This window comes from Triturus cristatus, chromosome 10, assembly GCF_964204655.1.
Source record: "Triturus cristatus chromosome 10, aTriCri1.1, whole genome shotgun sequence".
NCBI lineage: Eukaryota > Metazoa > Chordata > Amphibia > Caudata > Salamandridae > Triturus > Triturus cristatus.
The window spans coordinates 1,166,056,074-1,166,078,971 of NC_140593.1; the positions used below are offsets into that span (position 1 = coordinate 1,166,056,074).

The following is a 22,898-nucleotide window of genomic DNA, read 5'->3' on the forward strand; positions in this document are numbered from 1 at the left end:
CCACTTACCTGGTGCACACACCATCGACAATTGTTTGTTCAAAGTTTTGAGTAAATTGAGAAATCGATTAATTATTATAATTGAGTGCATACCCAGTTGCTTCATTTTCATACTTTTTGAAAGTGGGCATTTTCCTGCCCTCCGCCATTTGGTACATGCAGCCTCTCCTGGGTCACATAACTGGGTGAAGTTGGCAATTTGGACTTTGTCAATTCCTCCCAGACAGTCACACAATAGAGGAATTAGGCATGCCTGAATGAACTATATGTTGGCAGGATGGGGCAGAGCTGGGCACAGCCCCACCTGCAACTGATTAGGCTGTGCTCTACCTTCACAGAAATGGCTTGTCATTATTGCATTTTCTCCACAGCCAGATTGGAGCCAGGAGAGGAGAGTTAGGAAATTCCAAGCACTTCAAAGAGAATCATCTTAAAACATCTACCACATCAAAGAAGGCCCCAGGTGTAAAAATAAGGACCTGAGATCCACTCTTTATTTCAATTTCTGGACCTGCAGAAGAATTCTCAGAGGATTGCCTGTTACTGTGGCCTCCTGTGTACTCCACACAACTGCTTTGCGGCACTTGGAAGAACTGCTTTTCTGCCCGAAGTCTGCCTTCAGCCCTTGGCGGCCTCTCCTTTTGTTGAGCCCTGCTTCTCTACCCAAACCCAGGATTACCAGAGTGACTACAAGGGCTAGTTTGTTAGCTACCTCTTCAGAGCCACAGGGATATACCAGACGCTCGCCATCTTGAACCCACACCTTGAGCCAGTCTGAGTGAGTCCTTAACCCCTAAGTGGTGCTCCTCTTTGACCATTGATGGTGGTGCTGAAGGTGCCCAGATAGCTAAAATCCAAAACTGATGACTTAGAATTTTTGAGCTAAACACTGCTCTGGGAATTGAGGGAAGACCGAGACCAACTTGCTTGCTGATCTGCCCAAGACGCATCAACAATCGGCCGGATTTCACGGCAGCTCCTAGTAATGTTTGGGCTAAACACCACTCTGGGAATTGAGGGAAGACCGAGACCAACTTGCTTGCTGATCTGCCCGAGGTGAATCACCAATCTGCCTGATTTCTCGGTAGCTCCTATAAAGGTTTTGGCTAAATGCTGCTCTGGGGACTGAGGGAAGACCGTGACCAACTTGCTTGCTAATCTGCCCGAGCTGCATCTCCAATCGGCTGGATTTCACTGTAACTCCTGCTATGTTCTTCTCCGCAAAGGCTCATCCTGTTCAGCTGTCTTTGGTGAAAAGAGTATCTGGCCTCATGGACCTCTCGTTAGCTACAGCATCCTACCTTGTCCTGCTAAACATTATTGCCCTCCATAAAACTGACTGTTTCCGAACACAGAAATCTTTGCCACAACTTTGTCCAGCGGCTCCCTGATGATGATGCTCCTTCCTCGGATTGAGCCTGCAGCCTTTTCCCATTGAGCGTTAAGGTGTAAGCGCTGATCAAGCCCAATCCATTTCTTCTACCCGACCCACACTCCACAGTGATGGGCCATACATTTTTACTTTGTCCCAATTTTGGGCAACTAGATGTCCGCAGTTGGCTCTTTGATCTTTTGGGGACTAGTTTTAAAAAAAATTCATAACTCCAGTTCTACTGATGGAATGTTTGTCATTTTGATGTTGAATATTTTATTATAATAATGCACTCTATCTTTTAAAATTGTTGTGCAATTTATCTTGTGTTGTGTTTTCACTTTATTAATGTTTGTATGCTGCATAATACTTTTCACACTGCCTCTGAGTTAAACCTGACTGATTTTTGTGCCAAGCCACCCAGGGTTAAGCATAGGTTAAGTTAGTGACTTTTTATGGTTGACACTGCTAGGAATTGTTGCTGTTGCTTGACCAAGGCTAACACCCAGTCAGCCAATAGCTCAAGTTTAACCCTTGTCTGTGAGGCTGTTCAATTTGTGATCACAAATAAATGCTTGCTTTTATATTCTACCAAAATTGTTAATGAAGCTTTTCTTTCTTCCACAATGTTGTTTTACCAAATTTAATCAAATAAATTATTGATACTCCTGAACATACACAGTAATGGGGCTCAGTGCAGGAATTGCTTGATTATTCAAGTAGAATATTTTTTAATGACTTTTTTATGTCTTAAGAAATCGTGTCATAAGGCCACTTGAGCTCGTGAATGACTGGGGCATCATCTCCAGAGAAAGCCAGACTGGTTGAAAAAGTGTATAAGTCCATATTGAACTTGGACCTTTTTTCATTTACTGGATGTGCAGTTCATGGATTGGTCTTTTTAGTAATATTTTCCATTTTAGCTTCTCTATTACATCTTGATTCATGGCAAGACACCCTAGTTCGCTTTAGTTTAATTGTGTGTGTTAAGCATTTTAACATCTCATGATTATAGTAAATAATATGTACTAAGTGTGTGGGTGCTACTTTGCCGGTATACATCATTGACCCCAACAGATTTAGATTTATTTCTATTTCCCATATTTATGTACCCCAACATATTTTGGGTCTCATCTTGTTTACATTATATTCTAAACTATCATGCCCACCCTTCCTCATAACCTGTGCAGGCTCCCAAATTGTCCCAGGGCATGCCACCAGTTATTTAAGAAAAAAAGTTATTTTATTACTTTTATAGTATTTGTGTCAGAGTAGGATCTTACACAAAGAGATGATTTCCAGTTATTTTCCACATAACTTGGGATCCGGACTAAGGGCCAGATGTACGACCCTATTTTGCACCCGCAAACGGGTTTGCGATCCGTTTGCGCATGCAAAATACTATAGGCCCATGTACAATTCCTGTTTATCGAGTCGCAATTTATTTGTGACTCGCTAAATAGGAATTGTGACTAGCTATTATTAGGAAGGTGCGTTTCAAGGGCGTCACTCCCTAATAGTGAGGTAATGCACTCACAAATGGGAAGGGGTCCCCAGGTGACCCCTTCCCCTTTGCAAATGCAGAGGAAATTCTTTTTTAGGGCCAGGCAGTGGTTCCAGGGACCACTGCCTGCCCTTAAAAAATTAAACAAAAACGTTTCCTTTTCTTTTTTTAAGTGCATTCAAGAAAAACAGGCTGCATTTAAAAAAAAAAACTGCTTTATTGAAAAGCAGTCCCAGACATGGAGGTCAGCTGAGCCCAGCAGGCCACCATCCCTGGGAGGGCCAGCCATTCACAATGGGGTCGCAAATTGCAATTGCCTCATGAATATTGATGAGGCATCCAATTTGCGACCCCATTGGGAATCGCAAACAGTGTCTCAGACACTGTTGTACATGGCATTTTGCGACTCACAAATTCCGACTCCCAATCGAGCAAAATTTGCGACTTGAAAATTGTCATGGTCGTACATCTGGTCCAAAATATATTAATAATGTGACAGAAAATTACGTTTTCCACTTCCATTTAAGAGATAGAAAGCTTGAGTGACACCAGTGAGCAAAACATTGTGCAGTCTAGAAGATTGCTTGCTTATGTGTGAGAGTGCACAAATTCTCCCTCCATGCATGAAAATACCTCCACATGTTGGTAAGTCCTAATATTTGCATATCACATTTCTGTGTCATATATTTCCTGAGACTCCTTTCACTTGTTCTTAAAAGGACATGATCCGATATGCATTTGAGGTCAGCGAGAACATTCGTAGCCACCATGGGTTTTAGTTAGGGGGTCACCAGCGGTCACTGTTGCGACCCCTGGCTTGGACCTTGTAACCCTTGGCACTGCTTTTAGGACCCCTAGCCTCCTTCATGGCAAAATCCTTGTCAAGACCACAGCTCTTGACTACATATTTTCTGCAAGTTTTTCGTTAAAGTAATAGTGAATATGCCTAGTGTTGAAAGGATGAAATGTGCCATACCTACAAAGATATAGTGCATTTTTTCTCACCCCAGTGCTCTAGCACACTTTTGGCAGACATGTGCCAATGCAAACACCCTTGTCCCACAGTGCAAGTCTGTGTGCATTCCGTGAAGCACTGGAATGGGTATTATTCAGTAAGAAAGCTATGCTTTAAGGCAATGCAGCACACATACAAAGTTGGGAAATTGTGGAGAAAACCATAATAATTTCTCTTTGTCTTGTCTGCGTCAAAGAGGAGGCATAAGGTATTGATGCAAATTCCTGTCCCCTAATATTTGTAGATAGGGATTTGCATCAAAATCTGATGGGTGGCTGCATGGAAATGCCCATGCATCACCTATCGAATGCAACCTAGATACAAAGCAAAGAAGAGCAGAAGTTTGAGTGTCTTTGGGATACTATGCACCACAAATCCAGATTATTCACATTGGGTTGGGGTCACAATAGTGATTAATGAGTGAGAGGGAGTGTGAGTGATAGAATGAGTGTGAGTGGGAATGTGATGTGATGCTTGCGAGTTTGCTGGTCCTGGTATCCGGAAGGTAAATATTGGCACTGGTATACTTGCAGAAATTCTTAGCAAGAGCGACACCTGTGGCAAAATGCTTGCACCGACACACCAAGGGTAAATCTGGGCATAAAGGGCACCAATGCTAAAATATTTGTACTGGCATAATAGAGGTGATTTATGGCAGATAGAGCAACCTTGGAAAGGTAGTGGAATACCGGAGGACACTCTTGGGACACAAACAATAATGGCAACATGCTAGTAATAGCACAATGGAGGTAATTGTTGGCAAAAAGGTGCAAAATGCTGAATATGCAAGGGTGGCAACCAAGAGAAAATGTTAGCCCTGACAAACTGAGGTTATTTTTGACATGAGGGCCCCCTGTGGTGTATTAACTGCAAAAATTGCAGAATCCTGGCACTGGCATATTTTATGTCATTTTTTATATAAAAGAGCACCTATGCAATATGAAGGAACTACCGCCCCACCGCTCTTATCTGCACAGGCTGCGGCTGTGTTTATATATAATGTAAGAAAAGACAGGGCCAAAACACAACCTCCTCGGACACCCTTCTCAATCCTGAAAGAATCAGATAACTTGCCCTTGTTCCCAAATCTGATGCGTGTGTTATTAGTTTCATGAAGTCTAATTTCAACCGATAAAATGTTTTGGGGACCACAATTTGGCCTAGGACACCCCATAATTTATGATGAGGGATTGAGTCAAAAGCTGATTTTAGGCCAACAAAGACCACATACTGATGACCCTTCTTTAGGACTACAATTTTCCAGTTGATAGTACAAAAGTGGAATCTTTGATAAATTTGTGGGCAATAGCCTGCCTAAAGGTCTGACGGGATGTGGTTTTCTGAGGACCACTCAGCCAATTTCAGCTATAAATGGTGACTAAAAAGCATCTGCAATAATACTAATAGGTCTATAATTAGATGGATTTTGCCAACAACACTTTTTTTTCGGAGTGTTATATAGGGTAAACTTGACTCAAAGGTATCAGGTATCAGAGCACTTTACCTGAGCACCATTTTTGGTACATAAGTATGCATTCTTTTTTGTTCGGCACGGGGATATTAAGTCATTTGCCCTGAATCACAGAATGTTGAGCACTGTGGCCTGACTTGAGGTTGACCAACCTAGCCATTAGGCTGTATCCTCTCCCCAACCCTTCTTATATAAAAAGATAATCTCAAAGGGGTGCCATGATTTGGGTATAGGCCCATCTTCCAGGATGGATCAGGTAAGCAAATTAAGATATGGGCCCTAAATAAGATGTTTGGCAGCATAGAGATCCCCAGAGACGTGATCAGGGCCTGAGGCCTTCCCCAGAACTATGGCCTTTATACGATTTAGAGATTCCTGAAGGGGTGTTTTAAGCAGAGAAGTAGGTTTGATAGTTATTATGTGACCATGTTCTGCAGCGTCACCTCAAGAAACTCCTGCATTTGAGTATAACCTTTCAAAATGCTTAACCCACACCTCAGGTTGCAGGTGATGGTCAACCTGCAAAACATTGTGGCAGCAACCATGGGCAATAATACCCCAGAAGGTTGATTGTCCCTAGCTCTAACTGCTTTCAATAAATCACTCTAATTCTAATTTTCCCAGTTTGATTCTGCTTTGGTCAACTCTGTCTTAAACTTCCTCCTGAGCAAAGGAATTTCTTCGTGTTTTTTTTCTTTGATAGACATAATTAAATTTGCATTGGGAAGCCTACACTAGTAGTTAAACCATAGGTGTTGGGTCCATTTTCTGTCAAAGCTTTTACATTCCCTTGTAAATTTGCGTACTGTAATGAACAGGTCAACATTGTGCTTTAGTATAGAAGTTAATTCTGCTCTAGGAGACCCAGCATTTCTCATGATTTCTAATGACCTGGCAATGGTGTTAGAAATGTGTGCCATTAGTTTGGGTCGCCCAAATATGTACACTCATTTTAGGGCCTTTTTGTTATTTGAAAGACATATATCACCTGGAAGCTTAGATTTTACACCATTAGAATTTGAACCATATCATAGACATTGTGGTCGCTATCACTTTGATCTAAAACTGTCATGTACACCATATACGGCCAGAATTGAAGGGCTAAAAGTATATAATCAATACTGCTTGATTGATTAAACCTTTTGAAGGAGTGAACCCCAGTTTGGTCTGACGAAGACCTGCCATTGCAGGCACTCAGGCCTAAATTCACGGCTAGACCCAGAAGTTGGTTAGATACCACAGACCTCTTTTTTGCTGGTGTCGGATCTAGCTGGGAAACACCCCAATTTGCATTTTCCTGCTCACTCAGGGCTGATTCAGAGTTATCAAAAGGCTCAAAATTTACATTAAATTCACTAGCTACTATTACTGGCCCCTGATGGCAGGTGGTCAATAAAGTGACTAAAGGGAGTAATAAGACGAGATACATTATTCTGCCCATTAAACCAATGATACACATTGAAAATATAAAGATGTTTGCGCCCTTTGAGAAAAACATGCCTTGAATCTTAGATGAATTTAGGAAAAGACTCCTAACTCTGCAGTTTAGTGTGCTTTTTTACCCATATAACTAGACCACAAAAGGACAGTCTTTCCTTTTTTGAAGTTGCTACACAACAAAAATTCATATATGCCAGTCCGTAGACTGACTCCGTACTACAAGATTCTGCTGAGATAGTTTCTTGAGTGGAGTGAGTGCCGTCTCTAGCTAAGGGGGTGTTGCACTTTAAACTGATGTTCATTGGTGTTGGACAATGGATGACAAACCTCCATGACAATTAGATCATGAGTCATATCCCGAATTGGCAGCAAGGTTTGAATATAATTAAAAACCACTCTAGTTGTAACACAATGCCTATCCACTACTATATCCCGACATATGTTTGATCAACAATTACAAACACTGTGCAACCAGTAGATCATTGTATTGGCCAGGGATTCTTTATCCTCTCTTGTACCTTACTGCAACCTTGATACATTGTGCATGTATGGTCCCTCCCATTTCATTTTTGCTTTTCTGAAAATTATTTGAAGCAGCATTATTGTATTATGCGCTAGGGCAGTTAAACTGAAAGGAAAGTGACTCTTTGATAAATTCAGGCCAAGACCACCTGTTGGACAATCCGTTATTGCTCTGAGCTCTCCCTTTACAAACTAGACTGGATCTCCTGATTGAAGTGAAGGGAATTCTATTGTAAGCCATCCTAGCCCTAGAGTAAACTTTTGACCTTTGGTAGCAACGCAAAGATGTGACTGAGCTTTGAGGCCCTAAGGAATTCAGGCAATTTTTGGATAGCAAACATTGATTAACCAAAGAGGAAGAGGCCTACTGATATGCTGGTGGCTCAGTTTGTTGAGAGTACCACTGCCAACTGTTGAAGGAAGGGAATAACTTTAGAATATTGTTCCGTAAGGAGCTTCGTTTGGGTGCTTAACTTGTTCAGTTCAGTCTTGAGATCACTTACAAGATGAGACAAGTCTGTATTTATAGCAGCTTGTTGTCTAGTGCTGTTGATAGTGGTAGTAGAGCTGCCTGGTGGATTAAGAGCATGAGAGGCAGAAAGCTCCCGTTCTGCCAACGCAGAGTAAAGATTGCCGCAAGGTACTTTTACTTCATGGGTAATCAGTCCAGATGTCGAATCAAACACTTGCTGAATTGCTGAATTCGGAGGGACTCCATCACTACAGAGTCATCTTGTGAGTGGGCAGCTTGCAAGACAGGTGACCATTGAATTTGACAGACTTATCCACCTGATTCATAAATAATTTGGCTTGGGGTTTCTCTTTCAACTTCAGACCTGGTGTTGTAATGATTGAAGAAGAGGAAGGTGTAGGTTTTAAGATTGAATCACCCTCCTCAAGCAAGTCATCAACTTCTCTCAGAGTGGTATTTCTATTTGACTGTTTGGATGTTTTCTTAAATGAGGAAGCCCCCATAGATGTCTCAAGGACCTTTCTTTTCCCTATTGTGAGTAGGACAAAAAGCAGGAGGAAGTTAAAAGTCCTGACGTTAGTGCTCCAGTGAATCCAATAATTGGTGGAAAGACAAGTCAATAAAGAATTTAACAAAAACAATTTAGACAACAAAGCCAAGATAACGGCAACACTCATCAGTACTCACAATGGAACCAGACACAAATATTCCATAGTATACCGGTGTCAGGGGGGTATCCCAATTCACCCTCGTCCGAGTAATGTTAAGTGAAGACAGGATAACTCCTGGCCCAGTCTTCACCCGGGAGCAGTGCACTCTTGTCCCACACTGCAAGAGTGCAAGTCCCGCAATATAGTGGTTAAAAGCAGGTGGATGGCAGCAGTGTTGGTGCCTCCTCGGGTGCTTAGAATTATGTGCCCTGGAGTCCCTTCATCAGCCCCTCAACAAATTTGGTGTCTTGCACTGTAGGAGTGCAAGTGGCACTATAAAGTATTCAAAAGCAGGCGGGCTATAAATAGCATGGCTGCCTCCACAGGCGCTTGGAATTATGGGCCCTGGAGTCACTTCATCAGCCCCTCAGGAAATTTGGAGTCTTGTCAGGTCAAATATTATGTCCCAGAACTTCAAAGATCAAGTCAGCACCATGATATAGGTGGTATACAAAATAGGCACCTGTCTGAGTTATGACGTTATACTAATGAGTTGCTTTGGAACTTCAGCCACGGCAGTGCTCTTCCTAGTGTCATGTGACATACCTTCCTGAAAGAAATCAGAATCAAGGGTCATATGAAGTTTCTTCTTGTGATGTCTTTAGGGTCAAAGAGTATGTGGGTATTTTGGTAAATCGATAGCCATGCAAAAAATCACATCTTTGGGTTTCCTTTTGAGAAGACTGTTCATAATGGTCAGTGGGCCCTAGAAACCAATTGGAAATCTACATGAAATATCTTTCACTTGGAAATAATATACAAAACGAAGAGCTAATGCAACCTGCAATATCTGTGCAATACCTGCCATCAAATAAATGGAATAGAAGTTAGAAGGATCATAGTGGCCAGGTGCTTCTGAATTTCTGAATGAGGTGGCTACTGAATCAGGATTTGAGAACTGTAGTATTCAAGAAAGTTGGCCATTTCAAGGTGCGATGGGAGAATACTGATTTGGAGACGAACACATCTTTGTTTTACAGCCTTGAAGTTAGAAACAGAGAAACAGAGATGTGTCCTGGCAGAGGACTTGTCATTAAAGTTTTGAAAGCAATGGTGGTCCTAAAATGGATAACATTGACAAGTAGTAGTAGTAGTTGTAATAGTAGTAGTAGTAAAACTTTATTCAATTTTTCAGAAAAATCATAAAAGCGCACATAATAATACAAGAAATAACAGCACATTCAAGCAACACCACAACGAATTGGAAATATTAACAAATACATGTAAAAAAGGCATGAAAGTTATGACTAACTTAAAATCAAGCTAAAAAGGAGTGTACAGCATAAAATGAGATAAAAAGAATAAAACCTAGTCAAAAACTCCCACTAAAAGTCACAAATGATTGCCGCCGATGTTAAAACCCCCGATAAAAGGCGAGTCAGATAAAGCAAATGGTGGGGGATGCTAGCAACTGGAGAAAGAGAAAGGCAGGCCTCACGTCATAGGCATTGAAAAGTAAATGACTAGGGGGCATATTATCAAGAAACGGCGTTAAAATTATCACCGCTTTCGCGACAGAAAACTGCCGCTAAAGCGGCGATAATGGGCTTGATAATATGCCGCAGAGAATTCCCATAGAAGCCCATGTTCCGGTGTCAACATGGGCTTCTATTGGAATTCTCTGTGGCATATTATCAAGCACATTATCACCGCTTTAGCAGCAGTTTTCTGCCGCTAAAGCGGCGATAATTTTAACGCCGTGCTTGATAATATGCCCCAGAGTGAGAAAACCTGTGGGGAGAAGGACTAGGGCTGAGGACAGAGAAGGAACAGCAGAGAACTGCAGGTTCTGAAATAGTGATAGATGTAGCTTACTTTAGGCATGATGCCATATTATTTATAGGTAATATGATATAGTCATCTAATTATCTCCAGGTCTACCCATGAGAACGTGCCTCATAACAAATACCGTATTCTATTTGCCATAACATAACATTACTAATTATTTTTTTCACAATGTACATTTTCTATTGACGCAAGTGGTGGGAGAAAGTAAAGAATGTCCCCTACCGTTGGATTCCTCTGCCTAAACTTCCAGAATAATTTTACAAATTGTATTTTAACATTTTCAGATTGCATGGCTTTTAACTGAAACAATAAAATAAATTTGATTTCATTTTTGGAAATCATTTTCTTGGAAGAAGGCACTGGGTCCTTACCTGTTTGGTTGGCAATGCTTCCAGGAGGACAGGGCACACAGTTGAAACAACAGCTTGGACGTCCTGAAATGACAGACTTCCTGTATCCGGGAGCACAGCTCTCACTGCACACTGACAGAGGAACCTGGAAACATATCAAAGATGAAAGTGTCTAATTACCAATAACTTGTACGTCCAGAATTCCATTGCGAAAAGGTAGTCATATAACAAGGAACGCTGTTTTGCTGAGAGTGACTTGGATTATTTTCTTGCTACCAAGAATTCAATGAAAGCATCAAATACAATGAAAAAAAATTTTGTAAATGAGAAATCATAGAGACTATTTGAAAATGTTTCTGTAATGTATTGGAATTATTTAACAGTACGAATAAGAGAAGTGGAGTAGTGAGATTCCAAAATCTGAACAGTGTATACCAATTTAGGGCCCGAATACGATGCGGTTAGGAAAGTATTCCCACCTAGGGCCCGATTACCATGCGCTTAGGAAGGCCTCCTAACAGCATTTGCTCTTTCCAAATTGGATTGGGAACGTGTCTTCCCGACCGAGGGCCAGATTACGATGCAGTTAGGAACATAGACCCCAAAGAAGTCAATGGGAGTACAACCAAATCGTATCTGGAAGCATCTGGATGCAACATACTCGGTCGGTCGGATTCTCCAGATCCAAATCGGTCGGAAACCATTTCCAAATCGATCGGGAAGAACTTCTAACTGCATCGTAATCTGGCCCATAGAGTTAAAATTAAATGTAATTTTGACTTTATGAATCATATTATGTGTTATGAGTTGCTAGAAAGTGACCCAGAAAGACTGCAGATTTACATTAAGAACCGCGTTATAGTATGTAACGAAAGGGAAACGTAACTCACAGGATATATCAAGCTAGTGTCCTTGAATTGGGTGTAATTAGAAGTTCATTGCAAATATTTTGAAAAAGGAGCAAGGTGTCCAACGATTGCCAAAAAACAAGTTTTGGAATTATAGGCGCCCCACAGGAGAACATTGAGAATGTGTTTGTGTGGTGCAATCTTTAGGAGAAGCCCATGTGTGAAGCTTCTAAAGTGGCTCATTCTACAATACAATTTTGGTGAACATCAATAAAAGGTGTCTTTAAACATCATCGGTGACGCGGCCCCTCATTTACAAAATGGTATCATGACATCATACAGCATCTACACAGCTAGGCACAGATGCCTATTAACACAGCACGCATTGGAACAAATGAGTGATTAAACATATTTTTGGGGATACTGGAGTCCAGATTTGGATATACATTCCCTCACTGTTAATTGATGTGTCCAATACTTTGTACCTAGAAAGAGATGAGTTTGCAGAGATTTGTGATGTGAATCAAGACCTAGGCAATAGTGCTATGCACCACACAGTAAGTGGAAAGAAACATTATTTCAGCTAGGTGATTGGTCTCATAGAGAAGACATTGCTCAGTCATATTCTGTGTCACTATTGACATTCATTCTTTTGAGAGAATGTTAAGGTACAGTGATATTTACATTGCATTATTTATTCTTCAGCGATGATCATGCATATTTAGTGATCAATGGCAATGGTTCTTAACCTCGGGTCCAAGCACCCCTAGAAGTCTGCCCACCTACTCATGGTGTTGGCAACTATCATGAAAAATAAATATTAGCAGATAGGCAACACTGCACATATATCTGCTGTGTGAAGATCAACAAAAATATGCAGATGAATTCCAAGGTTACATATTGGGAGAAGTATTTAGTCATCAGGTTGGTGTTAGAAATGATGCAAGGAAGGAAGTGAGCTCCATAAAAAGATTGGCCAAGCACAGCACCACATTGTGACACATATCTAATATGCCAATCAGTATTTTTTCAGGATGCTGACATATTGATCGCAGGATAAATTTAACACATATGTGGTTACCATACCAACATTATGCAGTCTATCATATGGAGGATCCCCCCAGAGAGTGAAGAACTAATCCTATTTATTTTTTTATTTTTTTATTTGCTTGAGTTTTATATAGCGCTGACTAGACCTGGAGGGATCGGAGTGCTTTACATGAGGAGAGTTACATAGGTTACAAGTTACACATTGTTACAGAATGTACGTCAATTACAAGTTACATCCATTGGTTTATGGCGTGTAGAAGGGTAATGGGGGTAATGTAAAAGGGCGACAGGGAGGGAGATTAGGCAGAGAATTGGCACAAGGAAAAACAAAGCAGGCAGGGGGAGAGAGATTCAGGGGAGAGATGAAAGGAATAGGGGAGGTAAGCAAAACATTAAGGAGGGAAGAGTTGGGGGAGGGGGGAGGAGACACAGCGAGGAGACGAGGAAGTAACTGTGTCTGATGTCCGGCTGGATGGGAGACGGCTCCCTGCGGTAAATGGGTCATTCCCAGTCTTCCATTATGTGTGATTCCCTTGTCGCGGTGGACTCTCTCAGAGGGGTCGCTGAGACTCCAGGACATAGATGCTGGATCCCTCCCCAACAAGGAGAGAGGAGTGCTTTGGTCATGGGCACACTTAGAAGAAAGAAGGAGGGAGGAGGGGGAGGGGGTAGAAAAACCCAGCGTAAACACAGTGTCAGACTTGCGGGAGGGTAGGAGACGGTTCCCAGTGGTAAGGGGATCAATCCCAGTCCTTCACTATGTGAGACTCCCTTGTCACTGTGGACTTTCTCAGAAGGGTCTCTGAGACTCCAGGGCAAAGATGCTGGATCCATCCCCAACAAGGGGAGTATGAGTGCTTTGGAAAAGGGAGTACTTGAGGGGGCCATTTTAGGGAGTCAGGTTGGTAGGGTTACATAGGTTGCAACTTACACATTGTTACAGAAAGGTATGTCAATTACGAGTTACATCCGTTGGTTCATGACGTGTAGAAGAGTAAGGGTATAATGAAAAAGGGCGACGGGGAGGGAGATTGAGCGGAGTATAGGCACAAGGATAAACAAAACAGGTAGGGGGAAAGAGATTCCAGGGAGAGAGGAAAGAAATAGGGGAGGCAAGCTAAGAATGAAGGAGGGAAGAGGTGGGGGAGGGGGTAGGAGACACAGAGAGGAGACGAGGAAGCCCAGGCTAGGCCCGTAGGTATCAGAGCACTTTACATGAGGATTAAGACGTGTTACAGCGTTACATCAGTTACAGTTACATTACAGTTAGATCCATTGCTAGTGCATTCAATAAACATAGAAAAACAAGATCGATGGAGGGAGGGTAGGGAACATAACGGGGAGATGAGGAAGGAAACAATGTCTGATGTCCAGCTGGCCCCTCTGCGTAGACCTGAAATCGCCTGACCGACGCCATTTTGAGGATAGGCAATCCGGTCCGGGGCTTTTACAATCTTGTGGAAAAATGATGGTGCGAGGGGCGCTTACCCCAGGGAGTCCTGCAGGGGAGCGACGCGGTTCAGAGGCACAACATCGCACTGGTTATACAAGTGTGGGGCTTCATGCACCAGCAACACCGGGAGCATAGACCTTAAGGCTCGGTATTGCAGGGGAGCATCGCGGGTCAGACGGCACACTCCAAAACAGTTCTTCAGTTTAGGAGTATTGCACGCCAGTTACTCAGGGAGCATAATCCTTGAGGAGGTCGGTGTGATGATGTCGAGAGGCTTGTCGGGCCAGAGGAGGTCTTTCAAAATCCTATTGATCAATGCAACAACTGTCTTATAGACAAACTTTTCACATAACACAACGAATAGCTTTTAATTTATGAGGACAAATTTGGAAAATGATACTAATCATAATAATTTGCTCTCACCTGACTTTGTTTTCCACCCCACAAGATGTCGGTCTTGTTACTGATAAATGTAAGGGCTGGATTGCAATTGGCATCATACGTCCCCACTTTAACAAAGCTGCTGGTGTCCTTGGATGTCTTGTGCCAATACAACAAATCCAGGAATGGTGGGGAGTCTCCGGATGCATCAAAAAAGAACTCTTCACCAACAGCAGTTCTCGTATGTACATTCTTTAAGTAGTGCAGTATCTGCACAAAAACCACAACATACCTTGTTGGAAATGTTATACAAAGATTATGATCAAACATTAGCTATACTTGAGTGCAAACAATGTTTGAGAACAGTGATGTGAAATGAAGATACACTCCAGAAATATGACATACCCGTTATATAACAGAAATCAAACCCCAATATTGAGAGATGATAAGAAGGCAAGTGCTTGAGGCTATTTAATGAACCGGACAGAGGAATGAATCTCCAAGTTCAAATATTACAATTTAAAATATGACAGAATACACAAAAAAAGGAAAAATAAGGACTCTAGTGAAATTGAAGAGAAAAATCAGGACACGGAGGTAAACAGCGAAGAAGTATCTAAATGGCATGAATTATTTCATACAACAGGGGAGAACAAGGACTATCCCTTATTCCGGATATGGGATGCATACTTGCTGAGTGAGTCAAGACCTGGAAACCTTATGGCAAGTATCTTTTAACACTTTACACTGTATTGTCAAACCAGCTGCACTAAAGAAGAACAATATTTTCACATTACACAGGGCATATTGGACCCCACCCCTCTGAAATTTGCCAAAATGTGAAGATTGATAGAGTATTGCAAGGCATGTGATGGAGTGACATCCATATTATTATAACACTCTTTAGAGTATTTTTGTTAATGGAAAAGGTATTATCAGGGTGTCAACTACATCACCTTTACCTTGAATAGGTGCTGCAGTCAGTCCATGTATGGCTAACCAATTAGCAACAGTCACCTGCTTGGCTATTAAGTAAAATGTTACTCTTTTCATGATAGCTCTTTGGATGGACATGCTGTGTTTTTCATGCTAATTTATCCCTCACTTCTGACTGAAGGCATGAGTTACACATAAACTTCCTGCTCCCTGATGTATCTGATTCTGCATACAAATGCTAAGTCTGCTTACTTGTTACATCCTCATGATTAAATAAGGGCTGAGACAAGGCACATGCTAATTATGTTACTGCGTGATAACATTCCAATGGTAATATTACTTTCAGAGCACGTTTCTTATTCCAATCCTAAAAGTTAAGGACTAATGGGTCAGAATCAGAATTATCTTTATTCGGCTGCAAACAACCATAAAGCATGCAAGACATGTGCAAAATAGCAATAGAATACATACATACAGATTATGACTAACAAGTCATTTGTTGGATACTTGTTAGTCAATTAAATAAGGTTGGTTGGATATACGGCTGCTTCTGGTCACAGCCATTGGAGGAAAAGCTTATGAGTGTCAGGTAAGCATTGGTTGAGTAAGGCAGGAGGATCCTTGTGTCAGGAGTTGGGCAAACCTCAGTATTATGTAACTACTGGAATAAGGAAAAATGTATCTGAGTATTGAGATTACTAATTTGTGGTAATAGTAAGCCTTAGCTATGCAAGAGCAAACCCACATCCACACACGGCTGCTCTCACCTGCCATTGCTTAAATTCCTTCGGATCTGCACAAGACCTGTTCATAAAGGGACCTTCATGCGGTTTGCAATTAATCAGATCATGCAGTGACTGGGCCAAGGCATAAATGGCAAGGTATGCACCATAGGGGAACCTGAAATCCTTCACATCGAAAATTGAGGTATCAAGAGATTGTATCTTTTCCAGGCCAGTGCAGAGTCCTTTATCATCTGTCATGTTCCCTGCTTTTGTCCCATTAAAAACAGGTGCCCATTTGCATACAAAAAGCTTCTCCCAGGCTCTCTTTAAAAAAATATCCTCCATATCCTTCAATGGTTGTTTTTCATACAGAAAGTCTTTAAACCCAGGGATTTTCCCACTATAAACAGCAAACCCCAGTGTGCCGTTCAATGTTTCCCATAAGTCTATTTCTGAAAATACTGCAGAAGGAACCCAAGTCAGAACTCCAAGCCATATTTTTCCAGTGATCCTCTGAGGTGATATCTCCTTCAGAATTGGGGTGATATGCATTATCAGGGTCCAGCAGACTATCACTTTAGCAGTGGATGATTTCAGAATGCTAGAAACATGGGCTACAGATGCCTTGCTGTTTTGTATGGGGAGAATCTCAAAGAATTCAATGCAAATCCCATGATTGGTGGCCTCTTCCTTTAGTAATTGGCAGCCCTGGAGAGCAAGGTCATTGTTGGAGGCAATAATTCCAATCCATGTCCATCCAAAATGAAGCAGTAATTGCACCAGTGCATCAGGCTGGAAGGAAAGGCTTGTCACTGTCCGTAGGAAGGTTGGAAACTGCACTTTGTCACTGAGAATGGGGAGTGCAGCAGCATAGCTGATCTGTTAAGTGGAAATAAATATTAGCATTAAAACAAAGAACTAGAAATAGCAATTTAATGAAAAGTCATCGCATTCCTTATATTTGGAGTGTATTTCCTTCATCTTTTGTAAAGCTTTTAATGAAAAGCTGTTAATAATTTTAAAACATTGCAATGGCTTAAAAGATGGAAAGGATCACAATGCCAACAATTAAATCAAAGGTGAAAATGATGACAGAGCTGAAGAAGACACTAAGGGGCCGATTCCGATTCCACCCGCAAAACGTACTGACCGACACCGACCCGTACCGAAGGCCGACCAACACGGACCGGTGCCATACGACCCGTGCAGTATGATGCAACGCGTGTGAATTACAACCAACACGTAAGGAATACAAGGCGTACGACCGAGCCGTAGGGAAAATAGTGATCCGGCCGGAAAACCGACACGAGTTGCACCGACCGACACGAACCCGGAAAGAGCCCGACCGACACGTACCCGTGATGTCCGATCCGCGCAGTACGATGCAATGCGTGTAAAACCAGACAGACTCGCACGGAGCCCAAGACACATGACCAACACGCACAGAAAACAGGGCCCACAAGTAATAGAGATCTCCGCGACCGACGCGTATGAAACACAGAAGATAGTCAGCGTGGACGAGGCGGAGAAGCCAGCACAAGCCAACATCAGCGTCCGTCTCGGTCAGAAGAACGTCTCCTTCATGCCTAGAAAACCCAAAGGAAAAAAGAAAAAAAAGGACTAAACAAGCAATGACAAAACCAATAAATATCAAAAAAAAAAAACTGGGACAAAGACACACCCACAACTGCACCTATATAAAGGACATCAATCACTACCATGATCATTTGTGAGTAGGAGACACAGCCAGCAGCAAACACCATCACACAGCAACCACAGACACACTCACAACTCACCCATCACACAAGTCACACACCATCAGCACCTCACCAAAAGCACTCACACATACAGCTAGCTAAACCAACACTAACCCACCCTCACTTGCACCCTCACACACACATAACTCACCACCACCACCCATCACCATGCCCCCACAGAAGAATCCAAAGTTCACAGATAGTTAGAAGTGCTGGTAGACGAGATCATCAGAGTAGAGCCACATTTGTTTGGTATATTGGTCCAAAGGTCCCCCATGTCACAGAAAACAAAGATATGGGCGAGGATTGTGGACAAGGTGAATGCACAAGCACCAACGTTGCGCTCAAAGGACGATATCCATAACAGGTGGTATGACGTGTGCATGAGGGTCAAGAAACTCATCAAGAAAGATCACGCCATGAGTCAGCGCACCGGCGGTGGCCCTCCTGTCAACCAGTCTACTTCAGGACCTGGGAGGAGAAGGTGCGGGACATCCTAACACCAGAGAGCGTCCATGGTCTAACAGACATACCAGAGCCTGGTGAGTACACAAACAACATACTCAATATTGTGTGGCAAGGGGACAGTGAAACCATGCACTGCAAGCAAAGCCACAGTAACCATTAGATAATCGTCCCAAGATGTGTATGCTAGTCAGATAAACACAATACCTGCTTTCTCATAGTGACTTGGAACTGTTTCATGACATGTACAAACCTAACAACAAATAGAGCAAGCCAGTGGCACAAAGCCAAATAAACACTGTCAGACAGTTTGCCACCACAAACACACTACCTCACAGTGCAGCTGACTGACAGGAAGGAATAGTGGGTATGCAGGTGAAGTGAGTGTATCCAAAAGTATGATGGGGTTTGTAGTCACAGATAATGCTCCCCCTCAAAATTGGCCCATCAAGACCTCTCTGAAACATGCCCACATCACAGGGAGTGGAAAATGACTGACAAGATAGCTGACACTGACAGGGTCCTGCTGTGGGGAGCACAAGGCCCTGGTAGGGGTTGTGTGCAAATCAGAAGCAGGCCACCACTGACTGACATCCTGAAAGACAACTTGCACGCCCTCCAATGGAAGCACGTTGCATGGTAGGATGTCTGGCTGGGTGGGAAGGAGGACTGACAGCTCTGACCATACTTACCAGCATGTGGAGACCCCCCCTCAACACAAACTCTACACAACCTACTGGGTAGAATGCATTGACATATGCACGTACAAAACTCAGCACCAGACTCATTAACGATGGTGACATCATCACTTGTATGAAATGAGATGGGAACTTGGAACACTGGAAAAAAACACTCCCTCAAAAGAGAACACAGGCATACCGGACTGTGACCATGTCGTACCAATACAGCAATGTGACACACAAAGACTAGCAAACTCTGCTGCCAAACATGCCCCAATAGTACAACATATCCCCAGTGGAATAGCACGTATGTCCTTGTTAAATCTCACATGTGTACAGCGATGCCACACCTGTGTCAGCAACGAGATGGCCCTTGAGTAGTAATGGTCATGTACAGACAAATCTGTCCATGAGCTGGGCATGCACACACTTCGACATGCACATTGAAATGTTTCTTTTTGGCTGGGCAATGTGCAACAACAATATCAATCTCTGTCCATGACAAGCCGGAACAAAGCAGTGTAGAGGCAGGCATCCGTTCGTACTGTAGATCATGTTTGTGAACCATTGATGCCTGTAGAAACATAACTTACATTGTGTGTCTCTTCCAAACACAGGTGGTGCTGGGGACACAGCACCAAATGAAGAGGATTCCCAGTCCCAGACTCTGGTGGACACTGAGCTCTCTGGTTTGACTCTGTCTCAGTCCTCTTCGGATGACGACGAACCTCCGGTGTGAGTCACCATGCAGCACCAGCAGCATCAACATCTGCACCCCCTGTACCCATGCCTCCAGCATCTGGAAACCGACAGGGCACCCCCGCCAACATGGACAGACCAAGGCCACAGAACACCCAGAGCACAGGGACACAGGACCCCCCGGAAGCTACAGCCAACACCACCAGCAACACCACCCAAGGGGTCCCAGTGTCACCTGTGCGTGCCGCTGCTGGTCCTGCCCATGTGGATAGGGGTGCTGAGAGGGGTGGGAGGCAGAGGGCGCGCCTTGCAGAGGGGTCTGGACTGCATGATGACCCCCAACTGGCAAGCATCATAGATGCGTACCAGGATAGCACCAGAGGATTTGGCCAAGTAGTGGGGATCCTCAAGGACATACAACAGGAGCAGGCTGCCCACCATGCCCGCATGGAGGCAAAGTGGGATGCCCTTACTGTGGTGCATCAGGACATACTCCAATGCCTCCGCCAGATCAGCACAAACAAGTCCACACCTCCCTGTGTGGCCACAACATCTGTTGCCACACTGCCTACCAGTGCCACAGGGAGGGAGGAGGACTCTGGCGGAGAGTCCCCTGCACCGCAGAGGCCTGCACCTGAGGTTCCCCCCCAAGAAGAAGAGGGGTCGTCCGAAGAAGGACATGTGAGAGGCAGATGTCCCTGCACATCCCCCAGGGCCTCTAAACCTGTTCTGGACAATGTTCTTTGTGCGCAACCCGTTCGCCTTGTCCAATCGCACACAACTCGCCCACATGACATGGAGGGTTCATGTAGGTCCAATGTAGCAGATGACTCTGGACATTTCATCTACCAACACTTCCAACTCTAATGTGAACTTTGGATTCAAAACCCAATTTACAGCACCCATAATCCTGTGCACTTTCCTCACACATGTTCGAAAATGAACTCACCAGTAAAACATACTTGCCTCTGTTGTGAATCCAACTTGTCATGTGTCATGGAGATGTTGATCTGCTAAACAACACAGTGCATGCCAAATACTACAACAATTTGACCACCGTTAGGTGAGTCATGGTGATGTGACACATGTGAGGGAGACACACCACTATGGCAACACAACACATACTCACATTGGCCATGTTACTCATCCCACACAATGATGTTGACCTGAAACACATTGGTATGCACAGACACAACACCTATCCACAGTCAGTGGTAACAAGTCCCCCGGTGAGGTAAGCAGATGTCACTCAGATGTGGGAAGACAGACAACACACCTAACAAAGCATAGCACAGGTTCATTACACATCAGCAACATGTTTATTCTAAAATAGTTGCAAGGCAATTGTACGTTACGGTGGACACACGTTCACAGAGTGTCTGAGAATTGAAGTCCAGGGATGTGTGGCACATCACATGATGGCAATTAACTACTCCCACACTGGGGTTGGATTCTGGGTGTTGGGGCTCAGTGTTGACCAAACAACAGGCAAAGTACCCTGGGAAGGACAGACACAAGACACAGTCAAAAGCACAGTGGAACAGGAGAGAATGCAATACACATGACAAAACATGTCACAAGAAACCTACACAGAAACAAGTTAGCAGTGCTACCCTATTGTGGAGTACAGACCACCTGAATGGACACATCACTGCACTCACCCAGTCAAGTGGCACACAGACACACTCAGAAAGCAACCGAGCAGCCACAACACATTTCAGGCTAACTCCATACATTGACATTACAACCCTGAAAACTCACATTCAGGTGAAGAAGTTGTTGATGAGCTGTGTGCAAACGTCACCCTCATCTTCATCATCATTGGCATCGTGGCCCAGGCTGGGATCCTCCACAGGTGGCGGAGGTTGGTTATCGTCATCCTTGATGAGAGGCACCTTCTTCTGCACTGCCATGTTGTGTAGCATGCAGCATACAAGGATAATTTTGCACACCTTTGCAGGGTCATATGGGAGGGCCCCTCCGGTCTTGTCCAGGCAGCGAAAGCGGCTTTTCAAGAGGCCAAATGTCTGCTCAATCACCCTCCTGCTCCGACCATGTGCCTCATTGTAGCGCATCTCGGATGGTGTCACAGGGTTCCTGAGGGGTGTCAGCAACCACGGTATGTTGGGGTATCCGGAGTCACCTACACACAAAAAATTGAACAATTAGCTTAGTTTTGTAGGAGTGCGGAATACAACATTGCCAAACACACACAATGGTAAACAGTCAGTACACACCGACAAGCCAGGCATGCTGGTCTGGCATATGTGACATCAGTGTTGCAATGCGACTACTCCTCATTATGTAGGCATCGTGCGCAGAACCCGGGAACCGTGCACACACATGTGTGATACACATGTCTGCAAGGCATACCACCAGAGCATTGATCGAGTGGAAAGGTTTCCTGTTCCGGTATGCCAGCTCATGTATCAGGGCCACATGTGTACCATCAATGGATCTGATGACGCTCGGCATCCTCCCCAGTGTATAAAAGGCATCCTTTATTTCAGGGAGTTGAGCTGGGCTAGGGAACTTGATGTACAGGTCAAGGAAATGTAACATCCCCTCCAAGACATCGCGTAGCACACGACTAAACATAGTTTGCGACATACCACCTGCAGTACCCACAGTGTACTGGAAGGTACCAGTAGCAAAGACGTGCAGGGCTGCCATCACCTTCCCCTCTGGGGTCAGTGCTGTAGGGTATGTCCGGCCAGGTAGCATATGTGGCGCCAACTGCTCCACCAACTCCTCAATCAGTGGCCTGGTAAAACGGTACCTTCGGATGCAGTTGCGTTCCTGCATGGTTTCAAGGTCTGGGAACGGTCGATGGACAGCTGGTGCCCTGCAGAACAGAGATGCACAAAAGAAGATTGCCAGTACATCCACTCATGTGGCCATGACCAGGCTAAATATAACATGATACATCATGACATTACACAATGTACTGAGGTGTGTGCTGTTGGGCATGTACACATATGTCACCTACATGACCATCACCTCACATCTCAATTCCACATGTCCACATAAGTCACATGTAGTGCAATGGCCAATCATTGGGCTGTGTCACCCTGCCTAAGTACTGCTGTGACGTTACAAACACACACCAAAGTGACAAGTGAGGCCTGATGTCTCTTCCAGATCTTTGCAAAAACCAAAGGAAATGATGGACGGAGTGTTGAACATTGCAAGCACTCACCCCCAGTCAACTGATCTGGGTTTAATCCATCACCGTTCTTTAGCCCACTCTGCCACCCCAGT

At 43.7% G+C, this 22,898-nt stretch overlaps 1 protein-coding gene across 1 annotated transcript in view; it reads right to left on the reverse strand.

The window, feature by feature from the left end:
• Nucleotides 1-22,898, reverse strand: part of LOC146796858 (vomeronasal type-2 receptor 26-like) — a 116,456-nt gene that overhangs the window by 17,928 nt on the left and 75,630 nt on the right. The window contains exons 3-5 of the mRNA XM_085631394.1: nucleotides 16,079-16,915; nucleotides 14,418-14,645; nucleotides 10,665-10,788 (exon numbers count right to left, since the gene is read on the reverse strand). Of these exons, the coding sequence (XP_085487520.1) occupies nucleotides 10,665-10,788; nucleotides 14,418-14,645; nucleotides 16,079-16,915 (1,189 nt within the window). The remainder of the gene's footprint in view (nucleotides 1-10,664; nucleotides 10,789-14,417; nucleotides 14,646-16,078; nucleotides 16,916-22,898) is intronic.